At 44.8% G+C, this 15,501-nt stretch overlaps 1 protein-coding gene across 2 annotated transcripts; it reads right to left on the bottom strand.

Moving 5' to 3' along the window:
- Positions 1–3,342: 3,342 nt before the first annotated feature.
- On the bottom strand, positions 3,343–12,666 carry NUDT7 (nudix hydrolase 7). 2 transcript variants are annotated; one of them, XM_049786283.1, is made up of 5 exons: positions 12,562–12,666; positions 10,970–11,066; positions 10,278–10,427; positions 5,415–5,576; positions 3,343–3,813 (listed from the first exon to the last, which is right to left on the bottom strand). In XM_049786283.1, the coding sequence occupies exons 1-5, from the start codon at positions 12,594–12,596 to the stop codon at positions 3,442–3,444; spliced, it is 816 nt and encodes a 271-aa protein (XP_049642240.1). In that variant the 5' UTR covers positions 12,597–12,666; the 3' UTR covers positions 3,343–3,441. The 2 variants fall into 2 exon arrangements, with proteins under 2 accessions (XP_049642240.1, XP_049642241.1); XM_049786284.1 differs by lacking the exon at positions 10,970–11,066 and having other exon boundaries at positions 10,278–10,431; positions 12,562–12,637.
- Positions 12,667–15,501: the final 2,835 nt, after the last annotated feature.

Below are 15,501 nucleotides of genomic sequence, written 5' to 3'. Positions count from 1 at the left end.
TGGGTTTCAGTTCTGAGTCAGAGCTCCTTCTGTCTTCACCTGTCAGTCCATGAATACCATGTGGCTGCATTTCAATATTTCAGTAGGAATCCCCTTAGTAAACAAGTGCCATAAAAGTCAAAGAAAATAAAGGATATGCTCAATGGCTTCTTGGCAAGCAGGACACACACAAGTGTTGCATTACTTGAATAGAACAATGTAACAGATAGTTATCTGGTATTTCTTTGGGCCTTGATGTGCCATGGGAACAATTACTGACTTGCCAGAGGTGTGTGTTGGGAAAATGTTCAAGAATTTCTGGTGTAGAAAAATATTCTGGGTTAGAGAAATAATCATGCTTGTTGTGTCAGCAAGTTAGTTACCATATTGCCCGAACAGTTAACTGAGCCTTGCTGTTTTTTTTGGCATTGTTTGGGGGGCATTTAGGACTTTAAGCAAAGGAATGACATGTCTTAACTTCTTTAAAATGTATTTGGGGGGTGTTGAGGGCACACCTAGTGTTCATGGACATTCTTGGCTGTGTTTAGGAATAATCCCTGGCAGTGTCCAGGGGATTATGTAGTGTTGAGGACTGAACTAGGATTAGCAGCCTGTAATGCAAATCTTTCTTACCTTCTGTCCTATCTCCCAGGCACCTTAAGTCATTTCATTCCCATACTAGCCTTAAAATAGGAGTTGATGAGCCTCATCATGTTACAGAAGAGGAATCTGAGGTGGAAAGAATGAATAATTGTTCTGTATAACCAAATGGGCTGGTACTGAAGCTGGGAGTCCAAGAGAGGGCTTCCAATCAGACTTAGGCTCCTTGACCCTTTGTTCATGCAGTCAGGCTGCTGCAATGAAGTGGAGCTGTTGGGGTGGCCAAATTCACAGGAGCTGGATTTGAGGAAAGAGTAAACCGCACACACTGAGCAACGGCATACACAATGCACTTACAAACCGAGTGAACTAGGCACACACAGACACACACAGTCAGTCACCCAAGCTACTAGATAGCCTCCTCTTCCCCAAAACACATACTGATTCACGGAAACCAACAACACACAATAAGATGGAACCTCTCCCTCACATAATGTAGTCATATTCCTTCTCTTTTATGCAGGGTGGTTAATATAATTATATATAAGAAGTCCCTGCTAACTCTAAAGTCTAATATCTGGAGATTACCTAAATGAAGTGATAGGTATCAAGGGCTCAGAATTGCTCATAGTTGTTTTGACAGATGAAACTCGTCCTAGAAATTGATGCTCACGTTATCATGATCTCTCTCCTTACCAGTAGGCATTGAGGCACTTATAATCCTTCCTTTCATCTGCTTTGGCCATTGGCAGCCAAACTCTACAAGTCCCTGAGGCTCACTGCCTGTTACAGAATCTATGGAGTGTCACCATGTCACCAATGTTGGCTGCTGGCGCTGCCTAGAGGCAGGAAAGGGAGAGGGCAGGAGAGAAACGGGACATTGGTGGCAGAAAATGTGTACTGGTGAAGAGCGTTGAATATTGTATGACAGAAACAAACACAACTTGGTAACTGTGTATTTCACAGTGATTCAATTAGAAAATTTTAATTTTTTTAAAAGGTTAGCACTCAGCTCACAGGTGACAGAAAAGATGGCAGAATGTGGTCTTCATATGGGACATGCACTTGCTCAGCCTAGAAGCTTCTTCTGTGCCTCAGATCACCACTTGAGTGTATCAGTTCAGTTACCCACAGGGATAGTTAACATCTCTATAACCAGGGCTGGGGTGCAGAGCAAATCCAGTGTTTGATCTTGAAGCAAGTTTGTCTCGTCCACTCAATTATGAGCCACACAAAGGAAAACTGAAACCATGGGGACAATCTACAGAAAATAATTGTCCAAATGAATGTATAAGTAGAGTCAGCCTCCTCAGGAACACGTACAAACAGCCTTGTTTCAAAACCAGGAAGGAGCAATGTAAGAAATGTGAGGAAGAGCAAAAGGAAAAGAAAGCAAAGGTTTTGGCAGCTTGGAGGGGATTCATGGCTAAAAAAAAAAAAAAAATTTCATAGTAACTTGGAAATATTTAACTCCAATGAAACACTTTCTAATGCTGTTATATCCTGTGGCCCACAGTTTCATTAGGAGTCCTAAGACCAGGTTTTTCTAGTCTATTCTCATTATTGTTCCATTTCTGCTAAAGCCAACAAGAATTAGCAAACAACAACAGCCATTCTCACCGTTATTTAAATCTTATCCTTTAAAAAAAAAATAAAGAGTTTACTTAAAAAAAAAAAAAAGGCTGGGTTGCATCTAGGGAAGTAACTGATCTCTTGTAGATGAGCTCCAAAGTCAACTGCACTGGGTCTCAACCAAGTTCCAGATCCACGAGCTGCTGCAGTGGATTCTGGGAAGTGCTGTCTAACTGAACAACTCCGAGCTCAGTTTCAACTTGACTGTCATGGAATAAAGAATTTTTCTTTAAAAAAAAAATCAGTTTATTCTTTATTTTCTTTGCTGGTTCAACAGGAACTGAGGGTTACACTTTGGGCAGGAGATGCACTCCTCTGGTGGTTGTGCTTTATTTTTTAGTTTTGGAGTCACATTTGGTGATGCTCAGGGGTCATGTCCAGAGCTGGCGATACAACATGGGCCTCTAGCATGCACATGAGCTTTGGAGTCATCTCTGGCTCTCATACAACTTTTAGTTGCAAGACTAAAATCTAAAGGGTTGGGGAGCTGGCCTACAGTAGGCTATGGTGCACCCATAAAACCACTTGTGGTACTTGGATCACTTTTAGCAGAGCTTCTGGAATCTTTCTCAGTTCAGGTGGGAGGAGGCACCAAGGTCAAACTTGTGGCTGTGAGCCTACAAGGCACATATTTTAATAACAGAGCCCTTAGAATAAAAGGTTGGGAGTTTCAGCCACCTGTTATTAACAGACCTAAAAAGAGGCTACTATTGGGGCCAGAGAAATAGTACTGAGTAAGATGTTTACCTCGCATATGGTTGAACTGGGTTCAATCCCCACAACTCCATAGGGTCAGATGTGACCCCGGAATGCAGAGCCAGGAGTCAGCCCTGAGTACTACCAAATATGGCCCTGAAACTCTTACAGATAGGATTGATGCATCACATAATCATCTATTGAATAAATATTAGAGTGCCTATACTGTACACTTAATTATTTGAGTTACATGTGTAAAGAACAACAGTAACTTGTGAGCAATGTTTGCCACACTTTAGATAAACACATTTCCCCTACTTAAAAACAGCCTTTTCTCTTTAAGAGACCAGGGCTCCACTAGGGAAAGTGGGTGGGGGAAGCAGCAAGGATTTTTTACCCTCAAATGGCAGGGAACAAAATTAGTCACACTTGTCATCAAATTCTAACAGTTGTCATTACTGTTTTGTGAGCCCATGAGTAGATGCGAAAACCCGTCTCTGAAATACTGACAATACTGAGTATTGGCCTCTAGAATCATAATTTGCTGTTAATGTCCTGTTTGTAATACTTTAAAAAGAGTTCTTCCGCGGATGAGATGAGATTGTCGAGATTGAATTCAACCTCAAAGGTGGGTTTCTCCCCCAAAATAATCAAGGCGACGAGCAGGGCCGCCCTGGCAGTTATTCCCCGGATGTGGTAGGTCACCCCATTTTCAGGGCTGGTGTACTGGAAGCAATGGATGGGAAAGGTATGCCCATTCTTGACAAAGTGCTTCTGCTGGTAGGTCACGGGGTGCAAGAAATAGTCCAAGGGCACCAGGAACACGTCCTGAACTTCATCAGGGTTGGGCTGTGCCTGGAAGTTGTGGTCTATAAACCCCACAACTGGGGTGATCATGGAACCTTTCTAAAAAACAGAAAACAAAATACATACAGTTAATAGGTGCAGCAACATGGGCTCAGATGTGAGAATCTAGCTACTTTTATACATACTCAGTGGTGTGAAATGGGACGGAGAAAAGGAAGTTGTTTTGGAAATGAGCTTGAGGCTCCCACAGGAGGTAACCTCTGCTCTTGAGGAGTCAGCACAGTGAGAAGACCCCCAAAATGAGCTCTCTCATCTACATGAACTGAAACAATCTTTGGGCATGGCAACTCGGCCATATTATTTATTCTAGTGTGGGCTCCAGGGCCTTAGAGTTTGGGTAATAAACCAACTTGTATACAGTGATTCCCACCAATCAGACATGTGAAGCTTTATTTGCAGAAGCCCTAGACTCTAAGTATATCACCCTTCAATGGGTGGACATTTAGGGGACACTTCGTCAGAGTATACCCTTAAAGTAGGCTGCTTTATAGGCTTTAAAATAAAAGTGGTGAGACATTAGAAAAGCACATGCCATCTTGCCCATGGAAAAAATAAGATAAATTATGGAACAGTCCCACTTCTGGGAAAGATGGATGTGAATGACTTGATGTCACATGATCCTATTGTATGTGTGTGTGTGGTTGTGTTCAGTTGTGGGCTAATGAGCCTGAGTGCTGGCAAGGGAAGGTTTCTCCTGGAAACCTGGAAGAGTTGGAGGAAGAGGAGGAAGAAAAGGAGGAAGAAAAAGAGGAGGAAAAGGAGGCTAATGAGGTTGGGGTGCAGTGGATGGGCAACGGCTACTAATTGTTGCCAGACCTTGACATAGAAAATGGGAAGGATCCGGAGTTCCTAGGGTGTTGAAGAAGCGAGGAGGGAGAAACCCGGCACAGTGGATAAGAAAAGTAAAGGAGACTTTGGGAATTTGTGGGTAAAGAAGTATGGCTAGACAGTCCCTCAAAACAGAAGCAAGTCAGGAAAAGGCAGATGACAGAGATTCTAGGGCCAGGAACACTTGCAGAGTTAAGTAACAGGTTTTGTTTGTTTTGGGTCACACCTGGCTGTGCTCAGAGGTTACTACTGGCTCTGAGCTCAGAAATCACTCCAGACAGGCTCAGGGTGGGGACTGGGGAACAAATAGGTTTGCTGGTGATCAAACTGGGTTGGCCACATGCAAAGCAAATGTCCTCCTTGTTGTGCTATTGATCTAGCTCCCATGACAGGAGGTCTTTAATAAAGTAAATAAGGGAAACTGATCACAAGGACATCAGAACTCCACCAGATCTACACCTTTTTTTTCCCTAAGTCTATGGATGCTTTTGGAGAAAAACGTCAACAGATGCAAATGAAATCATTGGACATCTATGAGGTTCATGGTGTTTGGGATAAAAAAACTGCCAAGAGAGACAACTCATTTCTGGATGGGAAATGAGAGGTCCAGATAGAAACTGGAGCTTGCCCAAGGCCACCAAGTTTGAGAGGCAAAAAATCTATCTAAGAACTTAAGAGTGTGAAAACTGTGGGGTCTTCTGGAACCAGAGACCAATATTGGAGTGGGCCAATGCTGGGGTCCTAAGGCAGTAACACCCCCAACTCCCTCCAAAAAAACAACATTGAAGAAAGTCAGCATAGGTGAGTCTTACATCTAGCAGCAGATGGGGCACCAGGTGGCAAACAACTTCCACCTGCTTCGGCTCCAGCCCCACTTCCTCTTGGGCCTCCCGGAGTGCAGTGGCCACATCGTCCACGTCGGCAGGGTCCTGCTTCCCTCCAGGGAAACACACTTCTCCTGGCCACTGCCTCAGCTGCGGAGGAACAGAGCAAAGGCAGCTGCTTAAAGCATAACCTGGAATCTTGTACTAATTCCACAAATACTCCCTGAACTTCTGCCTCACAGACTGTTCTAGGGTTGGCCGCCCTTTTCCCCCAACTCTCTGCCAAAATTTTCACTCAATGAATGTAGAGGCCCAGAGCAATAGTATAGTGGGGAGGGTGTTTGCATTGCATTCAGCCACCTGAGTTCAATTCCCCACATTCCATATGATCTCCTGGGTATTGCCAGGAGTGATTCCTGAGCTCAGAGCCAGGTAGTAACGTCTGAGCACTGCTGGGTATGGTCCCCTCAAACCAAAAAAGAATCCCAAAACTTTTGAGAACTTCCCTCATTTCATATTTTTCTCTATGGGCCCCAAAGATACACATACACATTATTTGGGTGTATCAGGGCCATACATATGCAGCAAAGCATGCCCTCTATCTCAGAGTTATGTTCTCTAGCTAATTAATGTAGGGGGGAATTTGAATGGAAACACACAAATGCAAACGAAATAATCTGTGGGGGTTCACAACATTCAGGCTGAAGCATTTTTTGTTTGTTTTGGGGCCACACCTGGTGACACTCAGATGTTACTCGCAACTAAGTGCTCAGAAATTGCTCCTGGCTCAGGGGATCATATGGGATACCAGGGATCGAACCGAGGTCTGTCTGGGGTCAGCCGTGTGCAAGGCAAAGGTTCTACCGCTGTGCTATCACTCTGGGCCCTAAAGCATTTATTTTTAATCAAGGCAAAATTCCCATAGTATAAAATTATGTCATAGAGTGCACAACTGCTATATACATCCTTGAATCCAGACCTCCCTGATTTTAAGGGGGCTGGCTAGGTCTTCACTTGGAGCAGCTAATAGTATGTCCTTTCTTATCTAATTTAAAAATAATTTCTTTGGACCAGAAAGCTATTTCAAGGGAATAAGTGCTTTGTAAGCAGCATTTAATCCAGGTACCACATGGTCCTGTCAGGAGTGACCCCTGAGCAGAAAGCCAGGAGTAGCCCCTAAGCATCATGGTTATGGCCTCAAACCAAACCAGAAACTAGAATAATGTCTCTTATTCTGGAAGGGGAGAATTGTAAATGCTCCAGGTTTTCTTCCCCTGCTGAACCAAAGTCCTCAGCAAACAAACCCCAGTTTCTTTCAGACTTATTCTGCCCACAACCCATCATCCAATCTGTTCTGAACTATCCAAGACCCCAGCTCATCAGGAGGCCTGTTCATCTCTGGCCTAGGTGAAGAATGGGATGACAATAACATTGAAGGTGATGATGGTATTGATATTGGTAATGGTGGCATTGCTCAGGACTGTAGCATGGTCTTGTGAAGAATGGTAGTGATGGTGTTAATGGCAATGACTGTAATGTGTATTATTGGGGAGGATGGTAGTGAGTGTGTTGCTGGCAATGGGTATAGTGTAATGGTGGAAAGTATGGTAGTGATGGTGTTGATGGCGATCAGTCATGTGATGCTGATGGGGAAGATGATTGGGATGGTGATGAATATAATGTAGTATTGATAGGGAAGGATGTTAGTGATGGTATTGATGGTGATGACTGTAGTGTGGTATTGGTGAAAAGGATATAAGTGATGGTGTTGATGTTGATGACTGTAGTGTGGTAGTGATAACTGGTGTTGGTGAACATAGTTTGGTGGTGATGGATTTGGTAGTTGTGCTGATGATAGTATTAATAATGACCATAGTGGTACCGATAGTTAAGTAGTGTTGATGCTAGCCAGGGTATTGGGGATGACTGTGATGGTTGTGAAGGTAATGATGGTATCAATAGCAGATGACCACTGTTCTGATGTTCATGCAAGAAACATCAGCACCTACAGGCCAGGCTGAGTAACTGCCAGCTAAATATTCAATAATCCAGACCCTGTTCAGAAGCTACATCAAGATCAAGATAGCAGTTGAGGCACCAGGGTCATAGGAGCCATATGTGGATAAACTAGTGCCCTTGCAAATTTGGCAAAGTTCTCTAGTTTAAAGCTCCTTGGGACAACTTTTTCAGAAAAGAACAAAAATGCGGAAAAGTCTCTCTGTGCTGGTATGTCTGCAGGAATGGCAACTATCCATAGAAATCTCACACATCTTCATGTCATTTCTAATTAGGAGAATAGGTGGGGATGAAGCTGATGGACATAATTCTGCTGGGTAGAACATTTGGCACCTGAATGCCTAAGGAAAAAACAAGATGTGAATGGCCTCTGAAAATGCCACCCATAGTATAAGAGCCCAAGTTTCAAAGCCAAATAGATGTATGATGGGGGGGATACAGCAGGCTTGACAGGAATATAAACCTGACTTCATGGTGCTTCAAAAAAAGACTCTCAATGTGCCAATTCAATCCAGGTTCCTTTGGACATCCCATCCCATGTATACGTGGAGCCCCAGGCTCCAAAATGAAGATCTGGTGAGAGATGGTCTGGGGCAAACACTGACTCAGTAAATAATCCACAGAGTGAAAAGGTACAAGAACGGGTTCAGGAAATCCAGCATTCAAGGACTCAAGCAAAAAATCTCACCACATAAGACTTCTGCTCCTAAGAAGGAAAGCAGATTCGAAGAAGACTGAAGAATGAGCACCTTCCTTCCTCAGACCCGTTTTTATTGACAAGAACCAGGCCACATCCAAGAATGGGAGAGGAATACCAAGTAGGGAATAATCCAAAAATTCCATCACCAGGTCACACCCTAGGTGGATATATGAATATTGACTAGGGTGGGATCAATAATCCAATACCATGAATAGTAATTATAGGCCACTTGGGATGAGTAAGGATTTCTATTCTCAAAAAATGGAGTGCTGTTTTGAAATTATAAAACATTCAAAAAATAATCATTCACATATATTAATATGGAAGTACATGCTAAGTAGAGAAGGTTTCGATATTAATTTCTGGCAAATAGCAAATAATTTGTCTGAGCTTAAACTTTATGGAATTCTCTTGTTCAGATAAGGATGTTGCTTACACCCTCTGACTTCAACCTGTGCATAGTTTTAAGTTTCCTTATAACTACTTCAAGCCCCAAACTTCTGGGAGAAGAGAAGAGGGGGAGAAAGAATGGAGCGAAGGGGTAAGAGAAAAACAGACATTGTACTGACCAGACTTAATAGGTAAATCTAGGTAAAAGCCTAAACAAAAGTGTTTCCCCTAACATATTTTCCCCTAACCTCTTCTTTTGATGTGTAAAAGCCCACCTGTATTACTAAACCTTTCCCCTCAGGGGATTGGGGTTTAGTTTGAATGAAGAAAGGAGTTCTGGTTTTGGTCTGGGGAGAGAGAAAGAGCTTGGCATAGGCAGCATGGGGTAGGGAGAAAGCACATGGCAGAGAGAGGCCATGAGGAAAGAAGCAAATTGACTCCAGTAATCTTTTCATTGGCTTGGTATTATTTCTTCACTGCTACCCTGCTTCATCAGACCCATCTACCTAAGGAGTTAGAAAACACTGTGCCTGGGGCAGCCTCACCCAACTTATGGAGTTCTATTTTTATTTTACACCTGACAACAAACTAAAGAATATCCACACAAGTCTAATCACCAACCCACAAAACTTGGTTGATTGCTCAAGCTTTGCTTGCTTTTTTTTTTTTTTCTGCTAATGGCACACTTAATCTGTTTAGAGGCCACATTTCTAGGGCTCATTTGTATTTTGTATTTGAAAAATTGAGGCATCATTGCACCCTCCTGAAAGAGGCCCTACCCTTCAAGGACGGATCCCAGTCCAACATTCTCTCCCATGAAAGCTTTATCTGAAGACCGTGGGCCACTATGGCTAATGCAGTGCCTTGCAGTCCCTTTCAACTCTTTCCAACTCTGATCTCTTTCTGGCCTGGCTTCCTTCTCCTGATTGATAGCCTTGTCTCATGCCATGGCCCAATGATGCAATGTTTTACCTGTGGCCCCCTTATAATGTCCTGGGGCCCACAGCGGCCATGTGGTCACAGAGCTAAGTTACCTATATAATAAACTAAGCCTTGCCAAGTCCTGACCATGGGTTTCACCTTTGTATCTATAAAACCAGCCCAGCAAGCCTAGGCAGCAGATGCGAACAGGATGTGCTCTGGTGCATACTGCATTTTCTGGTGAAGATAGTGGAACACAAGGAAGGCAAGGATGTAGGAGAAGGACACACAACTGACCATATAGCACATGCAGTCGGCTATAAGGGTCAAGCTGTTCACGTCTATGTAGCACCCAACCCAAATGCTAATAGCACCAAGGTTAAGAAACCAAGTATCTTTATATCTGCTGGTTATATTATTCTTCTGCCCCATTCCTACCCCAAGACTGTTGTGCCATGTTATGGTCTCTTGTCCCTCCCCCACATTAAGAGCCAGGGAAGTCAAGTTCAGAGTGTTCCCAAAGTATGTGCCAGTGACATTCTGTGAGTTTTTCAAACATCTCAAGACTCTTGTTTTGTTTTTAGTTTTTGGTTTGGGGGTCATACCTGATGGTGCTCAGGGGTAACTTCTGGTTCTACCCTCAGGAATCATTCCTAGTGGTGCTCTGGGGACCATTTGGGATGCTGGGGATCAAGCCTGGGTTAGCCATGTGCAAGGTAAATGCCCTATCTGCTGTTCTATCATTCTGGCCCTGATTAAAATGTGATGCTCTACTGACTGAGTTATCTGGGCTCATGGTACATCCTAAAATTGTTGTTACCTACCTTCTGTGACCGGAGGGTGAATAACAGGTGGAGCCTCTCTTCCTTAACCAACAGTGGCAACAGGATAGAGTATTTTTTATATGCTAAGTGAGAATATTTGGCCCCGATGTCATGCGCTTTCAGGCGGGCCTTGGCCGCCTCTATCAAGTTCTTTCTAAAACAAAAACAAACAGAACAACATTTGGGTAAACAGATTTCTCTAACATAGGGATGGTTATCTTGCCCATGTTGCTGCTTTGGTGTGGGCTTATCTCAGTTTACTTTTCACTAACTGGTGGAACGTAGTGATATTCAAACTATACCATTGTTGACAAGGAAAAATGAGGCCAAATGAGTCAGTGAGTTCCTTTGGAAGTGAAATGAAAGTTGTGAGGGGGGAAAAAATAGTCTTTTCCCCGTAACAAGGGCAGATGGTTCCGATTAAGACAAATATACTGAGCATTTCCTTGGACACTGAGACTATTGTATTGAATTGTATTGATGGTCATACTCTGATGGCATTTATTTCCAACCAAGGCTTCCAAACATTACAATTCAGTCACCAGAAGACTTATTACAACAGATATATAATTGGGCCTGCCTCAGACTATGATTGAGTCATATCTTCATTTGGAACAGAGCCTGGCCTGAAAGTCAGCAAAATTTCTAGCAAAATTTCCATGTGGAGCCAGAGAGTCCATTAGGAAAGGCACTTGCCTTGCACATGGCTGACCCGGATTCAGTCCCTGGCATCGCATATGGTCCAAAGCCCAGAGCCAGGAGTAAGTCCTGAGCACAGCCAGATATGGCCTAAAAACAAAAAGAAAATAAAAACTTCCAAGTGAATTGGGTATGTGGGGTTAGGTGCATTTTACTGCTGGTCTATGCAGTACTGAAGATGACTTTGACTTGAAACATAGAATCTCTGGGGCTGGAGGAACAGTACAGCTGTTAAGGCATTGGCTTTATACATTGCTGACCCAGCTTCCATCTCTGGAACCATATTTGATTTCCCCAGTCCCACCAGGAATGAGAGCCAGCACAGAGTCAGCCGTAAGCCCTGAGTAGTCAGATTTGGATGCAACACAAAACCAAAACCAAAACCAGAATCTTTCCAGGTATGCTCAGCTGAGCTTGAGATGAAAGTAAAATCCTTTCAGACTGAGGTTGCCCATCCATCTAGGACTATAGTTCCTATGAGACAGGACATAGAAGCCATGAGGGATGAAAGCTCCCTAAAAATCTTGGCTGGTTTCGGGAGGCTATTACTACAAGCCAAGGATTTGGGTCACCATCAGGAACTAAAGCAAACAAGACAGTTCCCCCTTCCCTTTCCATCCTTTGCCCAGCACATCGTTGCCACACATCTTTCAGAGCTGAAGAGAATATGTTTCCATCATTTCAGGCTGCCTACTTGTAAGCACTTGGCTATGGGAGCTCTAGACAGGAACAGTTTGATTTGAACTTTTCTAAGGGAAAGGCTATTTTGCAGAGTGGGCAAAAATCAGGTGTTGGAGTCAGAGCTAGTAGCCCTCCTGTGCCTAAGTTATTCTGTTTAGTCCAACTATGGCTGGCACTGGAGGGCACTGACCATGCCCATACACTTTTCTCTCCTTACAGAAAGTTGTTGCAGGAAGACTTTGGTATTCATTCATTCATTCATTTATTTCTGCCTTTTCTAAAAAGCAAAAGCTCCACTAAATAGCCTGGTAGCCACACGGGAGCAAATTTCAAAGACAAAAGAATGGTCTGAGGTTAATCATTGCTTTGGGGCGCTAGAGTGGACTCCGAGTCATCTTTTGTGTGCACGGGATCAGCCATCTGGAAAGTACTCTGGTTTTCAACAGCCACAGAACCTGCCAGAGGGCTGAGCAGAAGCTTGAAGCTGCAAAAATGAAAGTGCTCACAAGAGAGAGACACCAAAAACACCAACAGTGACAGCCATCTGGTCCTGGACAAGGGCTCATACCTACTCCAGCGGGCCTGGCACGGGGAGCCCCTGAACAAGTCCAGGCTTATCAAAGCCAAGGTCACCGGTGCAAGAAGCAACCCCAGGTCCAGTTCCAGAGGTTAAATTCCGCAGCCGGAGATGCCTGGGGGTGTGGGGACATCTTTGACCTTGGAGAAGGTTAGGAACCCACCAAGAACCAGGCACTTTGGGCTTTGCTGGGATCCGGGACGATGCAAAGGCGGGTAAGAAGTGCTCGGGCGGTTCGGCAAACAATCCCAGCCTATGTCCCCGGGCCAGCGCGGCTCCCGATCTGTCCGCCCAGGGGGTGTCACGGATTCCCGAGATTTTTTTTACCTGACGGGTCCCGGGAGCGGGTATGGCCGCGGCATAGTCCACAGGAAAGTTTATTTCGGGACCGGACTCCACTGAGCATGCGCAGAGAGCTGGAGCGGGGCGGGGTTCACTCTGTGGGCATGGCCTGGTAAGGAAGTGGTGGGTGATATGGACCAATGGTAGAAAGGGATGGAATACGTCATAGGGCTAGAGGCGGGGCCTGCAGTCTCGGGGGCGGGGCCTTCCGGATTGGGCAACTCTTGCTCTTCCCCAGAAACTTTGGAAGGCAGAGGAAGAATTCTGGTGTTGACTGATGGTCAATATGCCAAGGACAGTTTAAAGAAAGGAAAATGTGGAGGAGATTTCTATCCTCACTTTCACAGTCGCAGGGCGGTTCAGTGGATTCAATATTTGCTAATGGCAGTCAGCACATTTACTGAGCGCCTACCTAATGGGTGAGGGTCCCTGGAGCTTGCATTGCAATGGGAGAGGGACTGGAGATAAATCATGACACGCATAAAGCCGAGGCCTTTAGATCTGAGAGATCGTCTTGTGGAGAAACATACACCCAGCATATGAGAGGTTTATCCACGAGGGTGCAGAGCTGACCCAACAGCAGAGGGTCCTATGTCCCTTGTGTGCTGTGAAATATTCACACTCGTGGGCTCCATCCCAGAGCTACTGAATGAATCAAAAACTGGGGTCCAGTCTCTGCTCTCAGAGCCACTGCTCTAAGGAAGAAGAAGCAGGAAAGATATGCAGAAGGACCTGCTTGTCTAGATGCTGGAGTGTACAAAGCTGGCAGAGGTGGCCGGAAGAAAGACGGTACTGGAACTCAGTTCCCACTGAGACCAAACTTCAGGGACTTCAAGACCAACTTCTGGGCTCTACCAGGAGTCCCCCCCCCCCCACCAACTCCCAGCAATGTGAGGGAGTCCTGAACACATTTAATCTCTTTTAAAAATAAGCATAATAAGAAGCAATGTATAAGAATAAACCTCACCTGGACTATAGCCAATCTTTTTGTTATTATTGTTGTTGTTGTTTTGGGTCACACCCGACAGGGCTCGGGTTACTCCTGGCTCTATGCTCAGAAATCGCTCCTGGTAGGCTTGGGGGACCATATGGGATGCCGGGATTCGAACCACAGTCTTTCTGCATCTAAGGCAAATGCCATACTGCCGTGCTATCTCTCCAGCACCTAAAGCCAATCTTGATACCAAAGCAGTGGTGAGATACCACTGATGATTCTTTTTTTCTGAAGCATGTTTCATCAACCCAAACCACACTTACTTTTTGTTGTTGTTGTTGTTGTTCTTGTTGTTGGGTCACACCCAATGACGCTCAGAGATAACTCCTGGCTATGGGCTCAGAAATCGCTCTGACTTGGGGGACCATTTGGGATGCCAGGAGGTTGAACTGAGGTCCATCCTGGGTCAGCCATGTGCAAGGCAAACGAACTACAGTTGAGCTATCGCTCCAGCCCCCAAACCATACGTTTTAGCCTACAAAAACTAAAATTGCCCAAAGGCCATGCAAGAATTGACGAGGCTCTGAGTATTGGGATGGGGTAATGCATTATGGAAACCATTGAATGCAAGAGGCTCCCCAGGCCAGTTATTGCAACAGCAGAAGAGCCTTAAGCTTACAGGTGCTGACTTGTAAGACTGATATAGGTGACACTTTACCCACACTGACGTTCTTCATATTCTAAGCTATGAAGAAAAGGAAGAACCTTTTGCTGCAAGTGTTACCATCACTGTTTTCCAGAGTTAGGATGGGAAAATTAAAAAAAAAAACAATCAAACACATGTACGCAGATGCAGGCTCACATTTGAACTTAATAACACAAATTGCAGAACCACCATCCATGCATTAAGGCCATATAGCCTGGGTTCAAGATTAGCACATCCTGACCTGAGCTCATTTATTTCAGAGGTTGCTGTCCTGCAAATGACAGAGACCTGACTATGAATGCCAAGAAGCTAAATGAGCCTCTCGTTCATACCCATGATCTAACTACTCTGTGTTGGCCAGGCAGCACACTAACTTCTAAGACACACATCCCCAGTTTATTGTGGGGTGATGAGCAGCAGGGTTCTCAACACTGATGGCTCACAGTGCACTACTTAGCTCAGTATGAGACAAGAACTGCTAGTTGTTCAGAAGCTAAGTTAGGGATAAAAATTGGAGATTTTTTTTCTTTCTCATTTAGGCATCATTCTTTTTTTGGGGGGCACACCTGTTGACGCTCAGGGCTTACTTCTGGCTATTCGCTCAGAAATCGCTCCTGGCTGGGAGGACCATATGAGATGCAAGGGGCGGGGGAGGGATCGAACCACAGACTCCTCCAGCCCCTAGGCATTATTCTTCGATTTAGAGTCACTCCTGGCCTTATTCAGGGCTTACACGAGGGTTTGTGCTTTGGGATCACTCCTGGCAGGCTTGGGAGATCATTTGAGGACCAAACCAGGGTCAGGCAAGGCAAGCTCCTTAACCCCTGTACTAGCCTTGCATAGCCTTCATTGGAATCTGGGTTTTGAAAAAGAGCAAATGAAAGATCAGAGTGGGTGAACACTAGGTGGATGGTCACACAACAGAGGCCTTTCAGAGAGAATGAGAGTCAGGGTCCCTCCCGACCATGAAGCTGTGGCTGGCTGTCGAATGTGATTGGGGAGGTGGGTGGAGTTCTGAGCAGCCAAAAAATGGGGGAGATAGTGTTAAGCTAAGGACAGTCTAGCTATTACTGAAGGTCATTATTTCAGAGTGGAGACTTGGAAGCTACAGGAATTCAGGTTCTTACTAAGGAGAGTGGGACCTGGGTTTGCAGGAAGATCTCTGGGGAGGTTAACTGGGAGATGGCGTGGAAATGGGGGGAAACGGAAGCAGTCTGGGAATGCTTCCAAATGTGGACTCACGCCACCAGAAAAAAAAAAGCCATCAGTAGGTATTCCTTCTGGG

This window comes from Suncus etruscus, chromosome 14, assembly GCF_024139225.1.
Source record: "Suncus etruscus isolate mSunEtr1 chromosome 14, mSunEtr1.pri.cur, whole genome shotgun sequence".
Taxonomy (NCBI): Eukaryota; Metazoa; Chordata; class Mammalia; order Eulipotyphla; family Soricidae; genus Suncus; species Suncus etruscus.
Note: the sequence above shows the minus strand (reverse complement) of the source record. Positions and strands in the feature narration are given on the sequence as shown.